Source organism: Pogona vitticeps, chromosome 5, assembly GCF_051106095.1.
Source record: "Pogona vitticeps strain Pit_001003342236 chromosome 5, PviZW2.1, whole genome shotgun sequence".
Taxonomy (NCBI): Eukaryota; Metazoa; Chordata; class Lepidosauria; order Squamata; family Agamidae; genus Pogona; species Pogona vitticeps.
Genome location: NC_135787.1, coordinates 70,657,774 through 70,674,012, shown reverse-complemented (window position 1 = coordinate 70,674,012; position 16,239 = coordinate 70,657,774). Strand labels below are relative to the sequence as shown.

Below are 16,239 nucleotides of genomic sequence, written 5' to 3'. Positions count from 1 at the left end.
AGTTTTTTAAAAACATGTCTGCTTTTTATTTTTGCAGGCCCACTCATGGTGATTGTAGAGTACTGCAAGTTTGGAAATCTGTCAGTATATTTAAGATCCAAGAGGAGTGATTTCATTCCGTACAAGGTGAGGTGTGCATAAAATACAGGGGAATGAATGCTTTTGTTTTATCGCTTGTTCAAAGCCTTCTAATGTCTCCGCTGTGAGATTTGCTGTGTCTGTTGCCGCCAATTGTACTGAAATTAATTCTTACTATTTCTCCACGAAACCTAAACTTTAGGTGTCATTTGTAGGTCAACGTTGGCTTGTATTCACTCTTACTATTTACTGTTGTATTATTTGGTGTACACACAGTTAAGATTTTCACAGTTCCCATAGATCAGTGGTCCCCAACCTTGGGCCTCCAGATGTTCTTGGACTTAAACTCCCAGAAATCCTGGCCAGCAGAGGTGGTGGTGAAGGTTTCTGAGAGTTGTAGTCCAAGAACATCTGGAGGCCCAAGGTTGGGGACCACTGCCATAGATGATCATTCTAATGATCAAACCTGTTTTCTATTTGTATTCCTGTCTGCAGTCAGCTCCCACAGCTATCCAGTCAGCTGGGGAGGTTGAGGTGATGGCTACTTCCTCTGGATTCTGTATTTTTTGTGTCTGTTGTAGGGCAGAGGTGTATAAGCCTCAAAACCTGCATTAGTCTGCTGCATTCTGGACAGTATCCTTTTACCATTGTTAAAGGAAAATTCAATTGTTAATCCAGCCAGCTTCTCTGTATAGAACGAGGAGTGCTGCAATCTTATCCTCTGCAACTGTTTATAGGTTTGGCTTCAGCCAGTCTTAATTCTTCAGCTCAAATTCAGCCATGTTGGTCACAGCTGAAGTGCCAAACCTATGGATGGTTGCTTTGGTCATGAATTTAGTAGAACTAAGAAGAAAATCATCAGATTATCGTTTCACTAGGATTTAACAACTACTTATTTTACCTGGATTGGAAATAATGTGCATAGCTTGTTGGTATAGATATTCTCAACACAAATGCTACCTGATAGTAGTGTGGCTAGTGGGAGTAAAGAAACCATCGGTCTGACATTAGTGATTTTCTGCGGACAGAGATTAAAGATGGAAACCCTGTTCCTGTCATATAAAAACTGACTCTTTCTCTTTAATCCCATGTGTCTAGCTGCATGGATAGTTTCAGCACAGATACTTACGTTCTTTTAGCAAACTCTGATTTTCACTGCTGTACTTTCTGCCAATGAACATTCTTTTCCCTTTTCAAACTCCACAGAGTAATAATGCCAGGCGTCGACAAGGGCATGGCGAAGACCTGAAGAAACGCTTGGACAGTATTGCAAGTAGCCAAAGTTCAGCAAGTTCAGGATTTGGAGAAGAGAGATCTCTTAGCGATGTAGAGGAAGAAGGTAAGGTTCACCTTATTTGTTTCTAAGTTGCACATATATTCCACCTTTCCTTTGTCGAGCCCAAAGTGTGTACATAGCTTTCAACCACCCCTTTTTATCTTCACAACAATAGACACTGAGGAGGACACATGTTCATGTTTAGGACTGCCCTGGCTTTTCAGCATTCACTGAGATAAATCCATATTTTCTTAAATTCCACATAGTGTGAGTAAATATCTGATAGAAGGCCAAATCTTCTTCTAGGGAAGGACAATGGCAGATTTAAAGCAATGGATTAAATGCCTGTGTGTGTTTGTATGTGAATTCATGCCTTTCTGAGTGACATACATCTCAATGGCATTAGGATTGGGGCCTAAGCTATCTGAATTGCTTCTAGAATGGGGTGAGGGTGGAAGGATATCAGTGGGAGCTTTGCCAGCATACTGTAAGTCTAGCAGTAGTTGGTGATGCTCAGTTTCACCCTCTTCATTCTGGGTCATAGGCCTTTATTTTCCTCATTTTCATTTCTACCTTGCTATTTGGATATGTACAAATACTTCAAAATATTCTAATATGAACTGAAGCAGGCAGGCTACCAGTTGGCTTGAAGTAAATTGGTTGTCATCAGTGAGACAGGTAATTGAGACAGGACTGAATCAGATGGTATTTGCTCACCTCTAGTTCCAAAGATATATCTGTCAATGGAAGTTGAAGTGAACCTTTCTTTTAAAGAGAACTATGCCTTCATTATGCAATTTTCCAGGCAATATTGTTCCTATGATCATTCAAAGTTAAAACTATGTTAAAAGTTCATTATTCTGATATTGTTTCCTTCAATAATGCAGTTTCATATACCTAGAACAGGGGTCTCCAGACTTTTTGGTGTGAGGGCCACATCCTATATTTTACACATTTTCAAGGGCCGAAGGAGGGAAGGGGGTGGGGAATTGCTTGGGTCCCCTTTTCTTCTTCTTCCTATGCCTGGGCTGGATAAAAAGGCAAGGCAGGCCAGATGTGGCCTGCAGGCCATTGTTTGGAGATCTAGAAGGAAGACTCATTGCATACAATGGGGATTACTTTCAAGTAGGAAAGTCTAAGATGGCAGTCTAAATCACTGAGGTTAATTTCTGTTGCATAACTAGATTATTGAGTGAAAAAAAAGGAATCTATAAAATCTAGTCTTCTCAAAGAAGGAAGGATGGCATCTTCTGTTACTGGACAGTGTTAATTATGATGTGCAGCAATATTAATTCAAAAATTGATAGTGTTACTTTTTTCAGATTAGAATTCTCAAGAATCCCCAAGCCAGCCTGTCAGCTGACTGTACTAACTGGACATGGAGCAGTTCTGGAAGTTGAATTTCTAAAGTAACATTTCCAGGTTCTGTAATGGACATTGCATATAAATTAATATTTTCCCACTGCAGGGACACCAGAAGATCCTTACAAAAATGCTCTGAGCCTGGAGGACCTCATCTGCTACAGCTTCCAGGTGGCCCGGGGAATGGAATTTCTGGCCTCACGGAAAGTAAGGAATTTCTGTCCGTAAGGAAATGACATTTCTCAGCAAACTCCATGCTTCAGGAAATTATAGAAAGATAGCACTCAGTCAGAGGAAACGGTTGTGCTAATATCCGGAGCTCACTCAGCATGTCTGAACATTCTAAGTCTAAGTGATCAATATTACCACATACTTTGGCAAAAATGCAACAGCACCACATAGGGAGCTAGCTGCCCATTTTGTATGGCTCGATGGATGAAGCATGCCTATGCCATTTCCTTAGGGAACTTCACTTGCAATCTTGTGCATGCCTACCTGAGTATCAGCCCTGTTGAAGTCTATGATATAAGATCATGATGTGTTTGTAGATTGCTATCCCATGTATTGAGTAACAATTTATGAAATACTATTGAATACACCAAGAATGAAGCAACTAGCCTTGCCAGAACAGGAGATGATATCTATGCCTGCTGTTCATTTGGTAGGGGCCTGGGGAATAGGGCAACTCTGAGCCATGCTGCTTGGAGGATGCTGGAAGTTGGAGTCCAAAAAGTATTTTTTTTCCAAACTCTGTGCTGTGTATTATGCACATACTGTACACATGTGCCTGCATTTTTGCATTGTTCTTGGGGATGTGCAGTTATGGTGGCTGCAGTGATGAGTGCCTGAATGTCAAAAACTTAAACATGACACAACTGAATAGGAGGCATCTAGCAGAAGATGGAGATATGTCAGCTGGAGCAGGCTATGAGGTGTCTTTTGTCTGATCCCCCCCCCCCCACTACTGTTAATTTTTTTTAACCTGCTAAATAGAGAAAGCAAATTTATGGGAAGTGGCTTAACACAATCGGCTAATCATATAGTTCAATATATTAAAGCGTAGATCCACCAATCTTTTGAGAACAATTTCCCACATGATTCTCTTTTAAGCCTCTGCTTCCTTGGAATGCTTGTGAAGAATTGCTTGTTTGAAACCTCTTCTAAATCAAAATCTTTCAACACATGGTATGTTTATAGCCGAGTCTTCTCTTGGGCATATAATCTTTCCAGAGGCAAGAGGTTCCTTTTCAAACAAACAAGACTTTGATTTATTTTATGAAGTGGTGGAGTATTTTGACGTGAGTGTAGCTCAACAGAAACAACATCTTTAAACTGAGTGTAACTTGAGTTGCAGTGGAACATTATTTCAACAGCCCTATCATGAGAGCATGAATTAAAAGACGCCTGCTTCTTGGGAGGAAAGTGATGACAAACTTAGACAACATCTTAAAAAGCAGAGACCTCACCTTGCCGACAAAGGTCAGCATAGTCAAAGCTGTGGTTTATCTAGTAGTATTGTATGAAAGTGAGAGCTGGGTCATAACAAAGGCTGACCACCGAAGAATTGATGCTTTTGAACTGTGGTGCTGGAAGAGACTCTTGAGAGTCCCCTGGACTGCAAGGAGATGAAACGTATCCATTCTGAAGGAAATCAACCGTGATTGCTCACTAGAAAAGACCCTGATGTTGGGAAAGTGTGAAGGCAAGAGGAGATGGGGATGACAGAGGACGAGATGGTTGGACAGTGTCACCGAAGCTACCAACATGAATTTGACCAAACTCCGGGAGGCAGTGGAAGACAGGAGGGCCTGGCATGCTCTGATCCATGAAGAGTCATGAAGAGTCGGACACCACTTAACGACTAAACAACAACAACAATCACGATAGCTACAAAGAACTGGACCTTGCAAAGAGTATACTAATTTGAAGCATGGTTGGAGGGGTTGTGAAAATAATAATTCTCTGGAAGAATTCAAATAACTGACCTGCTGCTTTTCCCCCCCCTCCTGGCAGTGTATCCATCGAGATCTGGCAGCTCGCAATATCCTCTTAGCAGAGAATAATGTGGTCAAAATATGCGATTTTGGATTGGCCCGGGATATCTACAAAGATCCAGATTACGTTAGGAAAGGAGATGTAAGTATCTGTATCTGACATCAGGCAACCTTTAATTGAAAATATTAACATATGTTTAAATATGTTTGATACTTTGTTTTCTTCCTTGTTTTGTTAACATTTTGTAATTTCTTTATTCATATAATAATAGCCATGTGCAGTCAAGTCAATTCTGACTTATAGTGACCTTTTCCAGAGGTTTTCAAGGTAGAAAATAGTCAAAAGTGATTTACCATTCCCTTCTTCTGGGGGTGCCCTGGGCCTGTGCAGCTTGCCCAAGGCTACACAGGTTGGCTCTAGTGGCTGTACTCACAGGAGGCACAGTGAGGAATTGGACTCCCAACCTATGGCTCCACCTCCAGATACCTAAAGCACTGAGCAACCCAGACAGTTTCTCATTCTTAGTTTTTACTTTTAGTGTAAACTATTTAATAACTTTGTTATAGTTTGGTATGCAATACATAAAAATAATAAATTCTTGTTTCTTAAACACATTTAGGCTAGGCTACCATTGAAATGGATGGCCCCAGAAACTATTTTTGATAGAGTATATACGATCCAGAGTGACGTGTGGTCATTTGGAGTGTTGCTGTGGGAGATATTTTCATTAGGTAAGTCACGTTTCTTTGTGACCAAGATCACTGTTCTATGCTTATCTGCTAAGAAGTGCCATTGAGTGCAGTGAAACTGACTCCAGGGCAAATATAGATAGGGCCAAACCTTCTCAAATGTTAAGAAATGAGTCATAAAATACAAATTTTTGCCCTGTTTTCAGAATTAGGTTATACAGGAACTCCAAAAATTCAGGACAAGTTTCAGAATGTTTACCAAATACTTAAATAAAAATGTAGAGTTTTTAAGTTCTCTTATTTTCAGTAATATACAAGGTGGGCTGGTTTATGGCATCAGTTTTACCTCCATTTAAAATGGTGAAATAATTCCTATTGATTTTTATAGGTTCAGAAGTAGCCACACTTTTTGGGGTGTCTTCTCTTCCTCAGCTCTGCACACCACAGCCCACCTCTTTCAGCAGGGGCCCTTGACAGTCTTTTTTTTTCCTGGAGGGTTTCACATGAAGATGCAGTTGAAAAGTCAGTTTTCAAGGAGGACCTTCTTGTGGTTCCACCACCCTCACAGGCTCATTTGGTGAGGACATGAGAGGGGCCTTTTCAGTGGCTGCTCCCTGGGTGTGGAAAGTGGTTTCCCAAGAAGCCAAGTTGGCCCCCTCTTTCATCAGCAGGGAAAGGCTTTCCTTTTCAGGCAGAGATTTAAGTAGTTTCAACAAGGGAGTCTTTTCAGACTAGTGCATTTATTGAACATGGGTGTATCTGATCTGACAAATCAGAACTCAAAAAAATATCCAGACATTTTAGTATCATTCTGTGAATAAATGGTCATGGAAACAGACTCATACTTCCTGCAAATTTTGTCTAATTAGTACTCTGTGGATACAATCTAAGTGATCCTCTACAATTTTAATTAGCTCTCATACAGTAAACTGTGATAAAAGTTGAACAATCATGCCAACATTCTGACCTCTTTACAAAAATATTAACTTGTATTTTTAGGTGCCTCACCATATCCTGGTGTAAAAATTGATGAGGAATTCTGCAGAAGACTGAAAGAGGGAACAAGAATGAGGCCCCCAGACTACACAACCCCTGAAATGTAAGAAATCTCACTGGTGCAAATATGCCTTCGTGCAAGTATTGAAAACAAACAAGGGGTGAGGCATGGAAAAATGTCAGTCTAATCCTGCCACTGGTGGTTGGGAGACATTCGGACTAAGAATATCTTGTCTGCCTACCTGCCTTCCTGTAGTAGAATTTTGAGTATTGTTCACTCCTTCAAGGGGAAACCAATGGCCCACAATGTGGCTTGTGCCAGCTTTTTTAACTCCCAACTCCCCTCAAGCTCTCTCTCCTATGCAATTCATTTTATCCCTCTACAGCAAATTATAGGGTTTAGCTTTGGTGTGATATGTGCTTTTCCCATGCCCCTCCTCTGCAAGCAAAACTTCCAGTAATTTCTGAGAGGATAGGTAAAAACACATTTCTGGCTGTGGTGCATTTCCCAGAGGTTCCAAGAGATCAAACTTTGCACCTTAGATCTGCTGAAAATTGATTACCATCACTCCTGTTCTTGCAGAATCTGTTAATGAATGGCATGTTGGTTTACTAATTATGACATGTAAATAACTCCGTAATGCAGTGGATAAAGTATTGGACTTGAACCAAGGAGATGTGGATTCAGATCTCCACTTGGTCATGGAAACTCACTTGGGGGTGACAATCATAAACCACTCCTGAAACATCCCACATACCTCAGAAACCCTGTTACGGTTGCCATAAGTCAGAAATGACTTGGTGTCACAAACAACAATAACAATACCTGTTTATTTCATTTCCAGGTATCAGACAATGCTGGATTGCTGGCATGGTGAACCCAAACAAAGACCCACATTTTCAGATTTGGTGGAGCATCTTGGAAATTTGTTGCAAGCAAATGTTTGCCAGGTACAGCCATGCTCCTCAATCTACAGACATCTCTCTAAAAACTGACTATGTTTTCTAACTGAAATATTGGAAATTACAGCTGTGCAGTTTTGTGGTTTTGGACTATAATTCCCAGAATTCCAACAGCTATCTAGGAAATTCTGGGAGCTGTAGTCCAAAAACACAAATTTGCACAACTCAGCTGAAAGTGTAAATCTATTTTTGTGGTATCTTTTACACCAGGATGGTAAAGACTATATTGTCCTTCCACAAACTGCACTCCTAAACATTGAAGAGGATTCTGGACTCTCCTTGCCAACGTCACCTGTTTCCTGCATAGAAGAAGAGGAAATGTGTGATCCTCAATTCCATTATGACAGCACACTGGAAATGAGGTAATATAATGACTGTCGCGCACCCCCAGTGTCCCTAATTTGTTTCCCTCAAACCCAGGTCCACCTTTGGACACGACTTGCTTATTTCTCCTTTCAACATCTGCCACCAGTGGATCTTTATCCACACCTTACCAATAATGTTGCATAGGCATTTCAAATATAACTGATTATTTATTATTTGGTTGTTGAATCACACAAGTAGGTTCATAGATATTTTATTATGTTGCACTCATTAAACTTGGATATTAAACACATTTCTTTATTTGTATTACTTCATATCAATCACTGGAATAAGATCTGATGACTGTCTATCTATTTTAATATACTTCTGTTCTTTAACTATTCTTTAACACATCAACTAACTATACCAATTTTCCAATCTCTCTCATAAACCTTCAAAAACCTCCTTTCTCCTCCTCTCTCAGTCTCCAAATCTCTCAAATGGTCTCTTTGACTCCGCCCTCTTGTCCTCTCATAGGCTCCAGTTGTAGAGCTCCACATGACGGACAGGTGGGACATGGGCATTCCACCACAATGGGAGGTCTAAACAACCTCCTCCAATTTTTTTGGTACTTGAACTTGCAGCAAAAGTGCTAAGAATGAGGAAGGTGTTAATGTTGTTCATTATTTGTATCTAACCGTGTTTGCTGGGCTGCAGTAATTACCCTTTGGTAATTTGTATATTGTCAAACCTTAGTTCCCATCGGCCTAATTAACTTGGTCAGTGCTGAGACACAATGAGAGTAGTATTTCATTGACTTTTTTTAATTATTATTTTTTTATTAACTAAAACATAAATATAAACATAAAATACATAAATCAAAATACAATATAACTGTGTTCCCCTCCACCGTAGATGGGACCTCTTGCAATAATCTTCTTCCTCCATCTCTATTCTTCCTCTTCTTTTATTGTTCTCCTCTCCAGAACTGCATTGATTCTTGATTTGGAGCTTTCCCCTTTCCTCTTGTTAATACATATTCAAAGAATCTGCCCCATATTTCATTAAAAATATTCTTTTTCAACTCTCCTTTCTTAAACTTTAGATTACAAGTTAATTTATCATTTATACCTATATTCCATATTTCATTATACCATTCATCCATTTGAAATTCAGATTTTGATTTCCATTGCCTAGCTGTTCTTAATCTCGCTGCTGTTAATAAACTAATTATGAATTCTTTAATCATTTTATCATATTCCACATTCTCAAATATTGATAAAGCAATCTCAGGATTCAATTTTATGTCTTTTCTACACATATCATTTAATTCTTTAAAATTTTGTTTCCAAAATCTTTGTACTTTTTCACATTCCCACCACATATGAAAGTATGTACCAAGAAAGTAGTATTTCATCGACATTTGGAGTCCTGGCAAATTACCACTTGTTGCATCATGCAAGGGGTTGGGAAAAAGAGGTTCGCCCCTCCTGGAAAAACGAGTGGCTGTGACCTTGGAGAGATATTTTGAGTCTTTGAGGAAAAGGCCAAACCATATGACCTAGGTGTTTAGACAACTGCAGCATCCACTCTGACTGGTGACAACACTGGTGTTGACAATTGGTGGTATCGAGGAGCCAGAGAGGCCCATGGTCCAGTCAGCAGGGTGTGGCTCCTACTCTTAAAGCTGGGGATGAGGTTCCACCTTGCTCAACCCGTGGTTTACTATCACTAGAAGAGGCAGACTTTGTAAGGAACCATGGCAAAAGAAAGATAATGGGTTTCTTTGGTTGGTTAAAGAAAATATTAGATATAAGATCCAATCACCTTAAGTATCTGTTAATAAATATATTGTAAATAATAACCACATGAACAAACTTAACACAACATTGAAAGCATTTGGCTCTGAAATTCTGGAAAAAGAGGGTGAGGAAAGCCATGCAGTCTGCTATATATTTAAAGGAACCTTGGATTGCTATTAAAAAAAAGCTTTTTTAAAATGCAAAACATCAAGAGAAGAAGCAGCTGCAGGACTTGTTAATGGCTTTCTCTAGAAAAATTAGTTGTATTTTTTAAAAATCCAAAGCATTTAAATTGATTTTTTTTTGTTTTTAAATTTTAAATTGATTTTTTTTGTTAAAAGTGTATTGGATAATGTTAAAAGAGAAATGAGGAGGCTTGAGAATTTCTTAAAAATTGAAAGTACAGCATGATGCTGAGATGCTTGGGAACTGCTGTCTTAATGTACTGTATTTTTAGACCACCTAAAATTGATTGAGCATTGTACAGTTATCACTTTCAGAGATGCTCAATTGAGGATCTGGAACTTCCTTGCTTTTAGGTATTTTGATTTTTTTTTCACTGCAGACTCAAAATATTATCTGAGCATTCTAAATTGCTTTCAAGAAGTTATCTTCAATTTATCTGCGAGAGAAAGATCATTCATGGAATGTGCCCACGATGTCATGGGCAAAATCAGTTTTTGGCAGAAAATTTACTTCTGGCCTAGAGTTCTTAGCATGCTTGAGCCTGCATGGCCAGTGACAGCATTGTCTGGGCATTCTGGGACTTATTGCCCCACAAAATAATTTTTCCAAGCTTTGTTTTCAGGTTACTGGTCAGTGGGTATTTCTAATTTGTAACTCCTTTTCCACTGTGTAACAATAATGCTGAGTGTTGATTGTCATGGAGTTAGGAACTCATCCAGCCCAGCTGGTTTTCTCTGAAGCAAAGCCTTTGGAGCTGCATATAAGATTTGTGCCAATTCCAACAGTTTTAACTGGACAGAAGTTTGCTGCATCAACTGCTGCCGCTACCCATCCAGTCAGGAGGTTCAGAAGTGGAATCCAAAGAAAAAGATTCACGACTCAAGCTTCTTTGTTGGTTTTCCAGTTTTTTTTTAAAAAAAAGATTGCAAAATTAATTTTAACATTGTGATAATGTGCATAACTCAAAAACCAACAGATTTTATTTCGTTTCAATTTTTTTAAAAGAAAAGATTCTCATAGTTTACTTCAGAAAAATTGTTTTCAACATACTTTATCACTTTTTTCTTGCTGGATTACAACATGCTTGTGCCAAATAAGTCATCTTGAATGCTTGCAAACAAGAATCTTGCAAATTTCTTTTCATACTGTATCCATAACCATAGGAAGACATTAGGAAAAAGCACTATCTGGCCATGTATGTAACTCAGCCTGCACATAACCTGTGGCACTCAAGTTAAGTGTCACTGATGGCTATTGTTAGAGCAGAAGTCAGATTCAAACTCCAGAATAGGAGGGAAGGGCTCCATACTGTAATTTACTTCAGATAGAAAAAATGGTTTTTCTGCCCTGAACCAAAAGCGTAGTCTAATATCTGTGGATAAAAATGCCTTGCTGATCCTAAAACATATTTTGTTTGCTGAAACATGCCCCTTGAAACTCATACACATTTTGGAAGTTCAAGACAACACAGCTTGTGATGTAGTCAAGCCATGAATTATAATATGCCAGAGGTTTCCCCTGCCCTCATATTTGAGGCCCAGTGTAAGTAGCAAAACATTGCACTTTACAGTGGACCCTCTACTTATGGAATTAATCCGTATTGGAACGGTGGCTGCAGGTCTAAAAGTTTGTAGGTCAAGTCTCCATTGACCTACAATGCATTGAAAACCGATTAATCCCATAACTGGCTGTTTTGTTCTATTTTTGTTCCATTTTGGGATTTTTCTGGTCTGTAGGTCGATTCTGTGGCTGCAAGTCGAATCTAAATTTTGCGGCCAGAGAAGTCTGTAACTCAAAAAGTCTGTAAGTCGAGCCATCTGTAAGTCGAGGGTCCACTGTACTTGGCTGCTGCTGGGTTGCTTTTCATTCAGCACAGGGATGGAGAACCTTCTAGATCAGGCTTGTCCAACCTGTGGCCCGAGGGCCGCATGCGGCCCAGGTCGGCTCATAATGCGGCCCAGTGCAATTTTTTATTTTTAAAGAAATTTCAAAGTTTCAAGTTACACTGCCGGTGCTTGCGGCCGGAATGTGGCTGGGGCACGTCACAACGGGGGGGGGGGGAGAGGGAAGGAGTGGGAGGGGAGGGGACAGGGGGGCTGCGTGACTGCATCGCACCATCCCCGTCAATAGGTGGACCCCCTCCCGGCCCCATAAAGCCATCGGAGTCGAATCTGGCAGCCTCTGCTGTCTGGGATTGCAGCAGCCGGTAAGCGCGCTTGGAGCGGGGCTGTGGAGGACGGCTAGGGCTGCCTCCCCATGCGGCCCAAACCAAATTTTCATCTTCTGATGTGGCCCAGGGAAGGTGAAAGGTTGGACACCCCTGTTCTAGATGTTGTTGAAAATCAGCTTTCATCAGGCCAGGCCAGTATAGCCAGTGGTGGAGGGTGATGATGACTGCAGTCCAGCAACCAGGAGGTCACATGTTCTCCAGCACAGTCTTACTATGTCCCATGTTGCTTAGGCTAGAAAATGCTTCATTCTCATCTTTCCTTGGCCTTCTTATTAGTTGCATGAACATTGACAGAGACAGTGTTGCTTCTTTCCCAGTGAGCATTGCAAAGGAAGCAGAAGAAAAAGTCGTCCTGTGAGCGTAAAGACCTTTGAATCTGTGCCTGTAGAACCAACCATAAAGGTGGTTCAAGACGTAAGTCTATTTTGCCTTTCATATTCTTCATACATTTTGTCCTTTTTGTGGCTTTTTTCCAAATGTGATATATCCTTTGGGGTCTTCTAGGATAATCAGACAGACAGTGGGATGATTCTTGCATCTGAAGAACTCAAGACACTAGAAGAGAAATCTAAACAACTGATGTTGCCCTTTAGGTAAGTCTAAGCAATCAAATGTCATATACACATTCATATTCAAGATAGTTTAGACTAGAACTGGCCACAGGAACGGAAGGAGTGTGGTTGCCAACCCCTTCTTTGATAATTCTTTCTTTCTCTCTTCCATTTTTCTCTGTCTGTATAATGCTCCATGGTTGTTGCTACAGTGACATGGCTTAAATGCTTCCACAATGGCAAATGAGATTCAATACAAGCACAAGTGTAAAGGAATGCACACTGGGACAAAGAGTCCTACTTCATGTATACACTGATGAGATCTGAGCTGGCAATGACTGATCAAGAAAGGGATCATTAGTCCCAAACCTGTACTCTGTGGTCTAGACTTGAACAAAAGATGTTCATGGAGGGAGGAAGCCAAATGCTCTTACAACAAAGCCCTATCTCTCAATTTGTTCTTGTGTTGCAGTCCAATAGGGTGGACAGCTGAGAAAGAGGAGAGACCTGATAGTGTTTGTCACTCAACAGAACCCAGGTTGAAGATCCTCTTTTCCATCTTCCTCCATTGTTGTGCCCTGACAGAATGGTGATGGAGCTGTTTTTAGGTTTTGCAGTAAAAAGGAATGGGTAAATAGGAGCACATTTTCAAAATCAGAGGTTGAAGTTTTTAAATGTTTGGTTTTTTTTTATTTTGTAGTGGGCTGGTCTCCAGTAAAAGTAAGGAGTCTGTAATGTCGGAAGCATCCAATCCAACAAGTGGCTACCAATCCGGCTATCACTCAGATGACATGGATACCACTGTTTACTCTGGTGAAGAAACAGAACTTTTGCCTCTCAGGGAAGATGTTCCTCAGAGTTGCCACATGCTGGCCTATGGCTCTGGTATACCTCTTAGCAATCCCCCTGTGTAAGAAGTGCCTCCAAATAAGCCATAACTGGAACTTTCACCAGCCATGGCCTTTTCCCCCTTAAATTAGCTGTGCCTGACATCCAGAACATGCCCAGTCATTGAACTGAAAAAGCATGTTTCCAGACGTCTTCTTCTGATAATAAGGAACTGTGGTGCAGTGTGGGAATACAGGGTTCCACAGCGTGGTTTGAGAGAGTTTGAAAATCTTCCAGATGCCTCCTGGTGTGGTTTACTGGTGTGACTATAAAATGATCAGATTTTCAGAGAGAGAAATTTACACTCAGCATGGGAAATGATATGCTGACACCGCATTTCTATGCAATTGTATGAAGATGATCAACAAATCTCCTTTGGATTTTTCAGTTTTGTCAGCAGTCAAGTTTCAGTCGTGCCTTTGTTGTCCCTGGGCATCTGTCTTCAGGAAAACACTGTCAGTAGAATTTGCTGGCCTTGCAGAATTTTCTTTCACTTACATCTCTTCCACCAAGAGGACTGTCAGTTTAAATACGCCAGATGAAACTAATGGATAAATGCCACTGAAATAAAATTCATGAATACTGCTGGGGAGTAAAGGAAATACCCCTTCTTTTGTCTGTGACAGCTCAGATCACCTGAGGCTTTTCTTTCAGTGGATGTTTCCCACTGAAATAAAGTATGTATGTTCATGGCTTGGTCACTACCGATTCAAACTAAGCAATATATAAGAGGTGCTCCATAAGATGACTTGTTTTTTCATAGGACATGATTTTCCTCAGTTACGTATCTGGCATTAAGCATTCTTTATTTTCTGATTGTTCATTGGAAGGCAAACACAAGCTTAATTTGCAAGTGTGATTGTCAAGCAGGTTATCTCTGAAGAAATCCATCTTTAGGAAGGAAAACAGATTAACTAAATTGAAAATATATGTGTCCCTTAATGTCTTTTGACCCACAAGTAGAATCAGCTCTAAACAGTTCAGGAATTTTACCTATTTTGGTAGTATTGGCCTTATTTGACCAACACTGTATGTTCTTCTCAAAGCCTGGAGCTAGTCACAAATCACTGTCCACTTGTAACATTTTTGCAGTAACTAAGGAATGGTTCAGTTACATTAAGATTGTAACACAATAAAGTTAACAACACTGCTTTTGCAGTTTTAACAGTAAGTAAGAAGGGACATGGTGGCGCTGTGAGTTAAACCGCAGAAGCCTCTGTGCTGCAAGGTCAGAAGACCAGTAGTTGTAAGATCGAATCCATGCGACGGAGTGAGCTCCCGTCACTTGCCCCAGCTCCTGCCAACCTAGCAGTTCGAAAGCATGTAAAAATGCAAGTAGATAAATGTACCACCTTGGTGGGAAGGTAACGGCATTCCGTGTCTAGTTGCACTGGCCACGTGACCACAGAAACTGTCTTTCAACAAATGCTGGCTCTGTAGCTTGGAAACGGGGATAAGCATTGCGCCCTAGAGTTGGACATGACTGAACTAAATGTCAAGGGGAACCTTTACCTAAGTTTTTGTTACTTATATAGTTATGTAGGTATGTGGGCTATTGCTTTGGAGTGTTTCATACTGCAGGCCAGTGGCTTGTGGCATTTTGCCAGTGGCTTGTGGCATTTTGCTTTTCCTCTCAAACAATCCCTCACAACTAATACTAAGTTGCTTATTTTTACATAACAAGAAAGCACAGAGTTTCTTTTTTCAAATTGCCATTATAATGGTAACTAGCTGAGGGGGAGGGGTTGCCTCAGAACTGTAATTAATTAATTAAAGAAGTCAAATAAGCTATTTTAGAAGTTCATAAGCCTTCATAAACCAGGCTTCTGTGAAGAACATTCCACATCTATGGCCCACAATGTTGTTGGTATTAATGGCATGTTAAATAACAAGCTATTCAGATTTTGTGACTGATACTCTTCAATATAAAAATTTTTAGACCATTTTTTATGGTTTTGTTACTCACATTTCTAATAACATGCGGTGTATATTACGTGATATTTTTTAAAAAGATGTGAATCTATTTTGACTGCTGTTCGTAATTTTTGTATCTAGTTTTCTATTTTGTATAGTATTTCAAGAATTAGGAACCTGTGAGTTAACAAAAATATATCTTATAGTATTTATAGACTGGTTGTGTAGAAACAAATGTAATATATTATTAAAATAAATAAATATATTATATACAGTGGGATTTACTTGTGAGTAAATATGCATAGACTTGCGCTCTTAATTAGAATGTTCTCCAGCCCAAAACCTCAGACTGAAAACTTATCAACATGTAAATATTTCTGTTCCTCATTTTCTATATCACTGTTACTTTATATGAGATATGTTGCTTGTATGTTTCCCATTTCTAATATGCTTCTACAATGGACCAATAAATCTTTTTTGTGCCATTTCAAATTATTTATATGTTCAGATTTTATTGGGCCATTCATTTTTCCCTTAAAAAAACATTTTATAAAAATACAGATCAGCCTAGGAAGAACTTCACACCTGGTTTTTGAAAGGAAGTTGGCTTAGATTTGCTTCTCATTATATATATTCCATTCAAGAACAAATCAGAAATCTGTTAATCTATTTAGCACTGAAATATAGTTCTTTTCTTAGGTCTTTCACCTGGCCTTTCAAAATATGTATTCACAGTGCTATAGTCTTGGCAAAACACCAGCTGGATCACAGCTAGACCAACAGATGTCAGATTGTCTGATATTTTAATTATGAATGTTATGGTAAATATAACCCTATATAAAGACTGTGAACTCATGACAAAGCCAATCCCTCTTATTCTGTTGCACACACACCACATACAGCCCATGCCGCACTTAGCTACTTTAGAGTACAATGCATTTCTGGAAAGATAATGTTGATTTAGAATTTTTACACACATTTATTTAGAAGCAGGTCCCACTGACTT

The 16,239-nt window shown here is 39.6% G+C and overlaps 1 protein-coding gene across 1 annotated transcript in view; it reads left to right on the top strand.

The window, feature by feature from the left end:
• KDR (kinase insert domain receptor) overlaps positions 1–15,725 on the top strand; it is a 56,896-nt gene extending 41,171 nt beyond the window's left edge. Inside the window, exons 20-30 of the mRNA XM_020792530.3 lie at positions 38–126; positions 1,285–1,417; positions 2,823–2,923; positions 4,730–4,852; positions 5,331–5,442; positions 6,400–6,499; positions 7,242–7,347; positions 7,570–7,721; positions 12,198–12,294; positions 12,385–12,473; positions 13,132–15,725. Of these exons, the coding sequence (XP_020648189.3) occupies positions 38–126; positions 1,285–1,417; positions 2,823–2,923; positions 4,730–4,852; positions 5,331–5,442; positions 6,400–6,499; positions 7,242–7,347; positions 7,570–7,721; positions 12,198–12,294; positions 12,385–12,473; positions 13,132–13,345 (1,316 nt within the window). The 3' untranslated portion in view covers positions 13,346–15,725. The remainder of the gene's footprint in view (positions 1–37; positions 127–1,284; positions 1,418–2,822; positions 2,924–4,729; positions 4,853–5,330; positions 5,443–6,399; positions 6,500–7,241; positions 7,348–7,569; positions 7,722–12,197; positions 12,295–12,384; positions 12,474–13,131) is intronic.
• Positions 15,726–16,239: the final 514 nt, after the last annotated feature.